The sequence below is a fragment of the Rutidosis leptorrhynchoides genome, chromosome 9 (assembly GCF_046630445.1).
Source record: "Rutidosis leptorrhynchoides isolate AG116_Rl617_1_P2 chromosome 9, CSIRO_AGI_Rlap_v1, whole genome shotgun sequence".
In the NCBI taxonomy this organism is placed as follows: Eukaryota; Viridiplantae; Streptophyta; class Magnoliopsida; order Asterales; family Asteraceae; genus Rutidosis; species Rutidosis leptorrhynchoides.
In genome coordinates, this window is record NC_092341.1 from 317,241,406 (window position 1) to 317,247,353 (window position 5,948).

At 34.5% G+C, this 5,948-nt stretch overlaps 1 protein-coding gene across 1 annotated transcript; it reads right to left on the reverse strand.

Moving 5' to 3' along the window:
- Positions 1 to 405: 405 nt before the first annotated feature.
- Positions 406 to 3,846, reverse strand: LOC139866894 (E3 ubiquitin-protein ligase RING1-like). The gene is made up of 2 exons (XM_071855188.1): positions 2,660 to 3,846; positions 406 to 698 (listed from the first exon to the last, which is right to left on the reverse strand). Exon 1 carries the CDS (start codon positions 3,797 to 3,799, stop codon positions 2,666 to 2,668), a length of 1,134 nt encoding a protein of 377 aa, XP_071711289.1. The 5' UTR covers positions 3,800 to 3,846; the 3' UTR covers positions 406 to 698; positions 2,660 to 2,665.
- Between the last annotated feature and the right edge of the window lie 2,102 nt (positions 3,847 to 5,948).

Below are 5,948 nucleotides of genomic sequence, written 5' to 3' on the forward strand. Positions count from 1 at the left end.
ATACGACTAAAAATAGTTGTGTATAGATCACCTTCTACTAAGTTTAGCTAAACTCATTTTAGAATGATTCTAACCTTAGCTCATTAAAAATGATTCTATCATTATAAATTATTCCAACCTTACCTCTTGTTAGTTCTCAATCTTTTATCTTTGGCTGGTTTTATTGGAAGTCATTAATAATTGACTCAGAATCAGTACACGACTCGACACGTGAAATTGAATTCACGAGACGTTCATAAGTTAATATGATTAAGATTCAAAGCAACGTCGAGTGCATCGATCCGAAACACTATGAACCAGAAATCACAATCACAATCCAACACCAATTCAAATAAAAACAAAATACAAACCTGGTATCGAGATTCGATTTCTTTCAAGTCAGCAAAAAGAGATTCATGAACCAGATCGCACGCAAAGTAAGTATTACCAAAAACCATCTACTTTTAATAAGCATGATGAAGAGTACTTTACAAATGGATAAAGAAATAGATCAAATAGAGAAGCACAAGAATTGTATCACCATCCAAATGACATGGTAGTAGAAAGCGCAGATATCTGAAAACGGGCAAGTTTGTATTGCATGCGATTATTATGATGATAAAAAAGTACATCAATGGTATCTCTCTCTAATCTTCCATGTATCTAAGATGACGATTCACTGTATGTTCAACATTGTACACCACCTTTGATTCTTCCCCCTGTTGAAAAGAATATGCTTTAGATATGCATGTGAAACACATGTAATTTATTATTATATACAACAAATCATATCTTTTCAATTAGTTGCATCCATGGGTCAATCTTTGTATTAAAAACGAAGCAACAAACATCTACAGATTACTTTGATATAATGTGTTTCATACTTTCATGTATCTTTGATATATCCTAAACAAATATTGGCATGATTATAGTACATGTGACAAGAACATATCATTTATCACATCTGACACTCTATTCACAAAAATAGTTTGTCAACAATATATGATAAAGAGAGAAGATTCAAGATGGTCTCCTAAAAATATAAGATCAAAAGGAGTCTTTGGCTAAAACAATATTTCATTCATCTCCCATTCACTGAACCAAGATACATATTTATACTACAGAAGCAAAGAAAAAGACTAACTGTTACTTAAAGAAACAAAATACTAACTGCAATTAATTACTAGCCTAGAAACAAGGGAGACATGGGATGGATAATGGCAACATGAATCCGCGAAGGCTGAATTCATGGATGTCGACGTTCATGCTCACGTACACTTTTAGATTTGTCTAACTACCACAACATAGGTGACATACATGGTTAAATACCCACATCCACATCCACACGTTCACGTATTCAGGACCAATACTCGTATCATACAGAGTAATCAATATTGAAGATATAGACCAATAAGTATGTATACTATAACACTCAAACACGGATATTATACATGCCCAGATACCAGATAATCAACTATGTAGCTATTAATTAGAATGAATTCTAGTAATATACAAACGGGTAAACTAGAGATGCAAATATAGACAGTTCCACCCTTTTGTCTCATAGGAAAGTAACTATCCAGCAATCAATTATAATGACACCATGTAGTCTGTTTTTTGACAATAATAATAATATACATGTGGAAATTAAATCATTTAGATTATTCAAAGAAATCGGGACTATCGTATAAGGATTGAAGGGATAGAACTATCTCAAACCGTAAACTAGAGATGCAAATATAAAAGCATACTTTTTACAATCAAACAATAGAATAAAAGTACATGTTCAACATTGACATGCAGAGAAAATGGCTGATCACATGTGTCTTTTAACTCCACTCAGTTATTTAGTTTCAAATGTTGTACCCCGCCTACTCATGATTGACAAGACTAGGATAGGCAGGTATTGAATGCAACACGGAACAAGCGTCCACGTAGACATACGAAGCATGAGGTTCTATATTAAACTTTTACCAATGCTCAAGATGGACAGATGAAAAAATTGGGGATTATGATTATGCTGTTTAATTATTATATACTCCGTATTATATAAGAGCAAAATAGGTGAAACAGTAAAGAACATAGCCTTGAAATTCTATAAAGAGTGTTACGTTCAACAACAGAGTCGTGAAGCCTCGTACAAAATACCGAGCCATTCAAAAAAGTATCAGAATGAGTGCAAAAGAAGTTACAGATATCGAGGTCGATGAGAGGACAAAAAATTGATTGACATAACTAGGGATAGAATTATGTAAAAGGTGTTGGGTTGCACTGATACAAGAGAAAAAATGTATGTGGCTTGCAGCATTATTTAATGAGTACTATAAATAGAACGAAATAAGTGACACCAGACTAATATGTTTAAGATTAACGATCTGCTTATGCGTTAAACTGGTCCTTTATACCCAACTCATATCTAAACTTACAATGTAACCAACTTCATGCTCTATTCTAAAATAAAAATAAATGAAAAAAAATTATATATGAAACATTCATGTAATTGCCTTCTTATGTTGAAGAAACCAAGCCAGTACTAACAAGCATATCACATTCAACACAAATCAAATAAATAATTCAATAATAATTCCTTCTTGCACAGCCATAACATATAACACACACATATGAATGGCATAAAAATAATAACTTTTCAATAGTATAAGGTAAGAACATTCACACGGACCTGTCTTCAGTCAAGATCTTCTTGTCTAGCCTGATCACGACCACCACTCCCCTGATTGCCATCACCGGAATTGTTGTTCCTTCCTCTATTACTAGTCCCAGCAGCTGTACCATACCCTGTAAATGGCAATGGCAGATTTATACTAAACCTCCTCTGTAAAGTCCTCGGAGTCAAAGGATTACCCTGGGAACCACCGCCACTGCCAGCCGTCACGCCACCCGAACCACCATCACCACCAGTACCAGTACCCGAAGTCTGTCTAGACCTGTTCTCATAATCAGGATCATCTGTAGGCAACTCAAACCGACAAACTGGACACGAATTATGCAACTCAAGCCATGGCAAAATACAATCAGGATGATACAGATGCTTACAAGGCAACTTTTTTGCTTCCTCATCAAGTTCAAAACTATCTTTACAAACTGCACAATCCGAATAGTCCGATTCCATCAACTCCTTACTAATCTTAATACTGGGAAGCTTTTCGACTGCTGATTTCGCAGCAGGCGGTGTACCATACCGATTTGGATCATTCTCAGCAAGCTGTTGAATCAATTGTTCTAATCCAGGACCAATAAAATAATCACCTAAATTCGACGGAAGTTGAAACGCTGACGCATCACCACCGCCACCTGTCTGATTCTCAATAACAAACTGTATGTTCGCACCACCTGCTCGTAATGTATTCAAGTAATTCTGAAGAAAAGCAAACGGATTAAACTCACCAGGACTCTGAGTACCACCGGACTGCGACATCGATCCGCCGAATAACGCGGATAGATCGTTAAAGTTTTGAAAATCTCCGCTGCCGCCGCCGGCGTTGACGGAACGGGAGGATGTGGAGAAGACGATAGGGAGTCCGGAAGAGAATGAAGAGAACGGAGAAGGATCATCGAACGGGAGGAATGGATTAGGGAGGAAGGAGTTAGGGTTAGGGTTAGGGTTAGGGTTAGGGCTTGGGCTAGGGTTTTCGTATTCTTCCAGGAACCCACCGTTACAGTCAGGGCAAACGAGTTCGGATGAAGGAGTGGGGGCAGGAGTAATTGAGACCGTGCGATTACATTGGTAACAGAAGTAAAGCTGTGGGGCGGTGCCGTCGCCGGAGCTATTACCGCCGCCGCTGTAGACTCGTGATGACATATTTTGTTTCGATTGAGAAAAAAAGTTTCAAACTTTAGAGTGGTTGTTGGTTGTACGCTTTTAAAGTGTGTGGAGTGGCTTTGTAAACTCGTCGGATTCAAGAGTCGGTACTGAATTTATTAATGAAAATTGCACGGTTGGTCCCTTATCTTTGTATCAAACAACACGATTAATCTTTTTCTCTTTTTTTACCTCGATGACCCTCGTTTTTCAAATTATGACATGGAAAACCCCGTGCTTAAACTCTGTTAAATTGTTGATGTTAAGATTAGTCTCGTGCTTAGTATGTGAGGCAAATTCGTCCACACATTATTTAATTGTTATTTGATTGAATCGTCGCTTAGTAACTAATCCATTGCTTTATCAAAACCACAAACTCTTCGAATTTTTCTTTACGGCTGTAACAAAAAAAATTACAAACACATACGATCAAAAACATTTAAGATGTTGATTGATTCATTCTATTCCATCCTATGGGATTGATAGATTGATGAAATTATAGGGTATGCTTTATTTTTGGATAGTGATATATACACAACCAATTTTTACAAATACACAACCAAACATGTTTTACAGTGTTGTACTGTACAACACTGTAAAGCAAATTTAGTTGTGTATTTTTAAAAATTAGTTGTGTATATATTATCACCCTTTATTCTTTCATGTGTTAATCCATGAATATGTATCGAGCAATTTAAATAATTTGAATTTGAAACCACAATTCTTATTAGCTTTTTCTATGATTTCTTTTGATGAAGTTGATAATCCATCAAACTTTACGTAAAACTTATATCATGGTGGTGTCTTGAGTAAACTACTAAACATACACTATTTGAATGGTAATGTATTTTTCTTTGATGGTGTTGATAGTTCTGACTTTAATGTAAAAAGCCTTGAAGAGGAATTAGTGTGGTTAGAATATGATTTGTCAAAAAAAAAAAAAAATTATGTATTTTCTGTTGCCTGAATCTCATATGGACAATGGCTTACGTACTTTTGGAAATGATGAAGATGTCAATGTATTAAGGAGTTATGTTGTTACTCACAAGAAGATTAGCATGTTTGTTGAGCTTCAGGTTGATGTAGTTGAATCTTGTTGTGTGAATGATCAAGCAATACAAAATCTTAGCTTAGTTGAACATGTAGGTGAAGAACTATTAAATGAAAGGCTGGAAAAAAATAAACATAAACATAGTATTGTTAATATTGAAGGAGATGATAATGACGCAGAGACGTCTTTGAGCATAGGCAAGATAGACAGTCGCATATGGCCCAAAAATATTAAAGGGCCTAAATTTTTTAATATCTATATACTTTTCTCAAAATATTCTGTTTAATTAAATAAAATATTGTCAATTAAAGTCGTAATACTGTAACTTTAAATAGTTAAATACATTGTATGAAAATAAATAAATAAATCTAAGTATTATTTTTTTATATGTATTAAAAAATCAAATGTGTATAAAGGCCCACTTTTATTTTTGCCTAGAGCCTTCAAATTGTTGAGACGGCCCTGTAATGACGATGAGGATTACATAGTTGATGAAGATAATAGATTTGACGATGTTGATATAGACATGTCTGATTTTCATATTTCTATTGATAAGGATGTTGAGTTTATGTGTAACGCTAGCCAATTGGTTTCAAAAGGTGACTCAAGTGATAAACCTATTAAAATTGATGAGTTAGACAATGTAGAGTTTAATAGTGATCAAGATGAAGGCGATGTTGATGAGAAAATAAGAAGAATTAATTGTGTCGTTGGTCCCTCTATTATACACCAAAAAGCTAACAGCGTCCCTCCAATTTTTTTTTTTGCTAACAGCATCCTTCCATTATCTCATTTAAGCATACCGAGTCCCTCCGTCTAAATTTCGTTAACCCTTGACATGTGCCTTGCATGTGAGGGTAAAATCGTCTTTTTTACCTTTTCTTCACTGAAAATGAGGGACCATCGGTGCAAAAATACTTATAATTTATATATTTTTAATTTATAAATTTATAAAAATAAAGAATCTATAAATATAATTATATTTACTTTTATTTTTATTTAATATATTTTTAATTTGTTTTAATCTTCATCTCCATTCTCTTTACACCTTGTTCTTCCCTAATTTATAATATCACAAACCCTAATTAAAAACTCAAA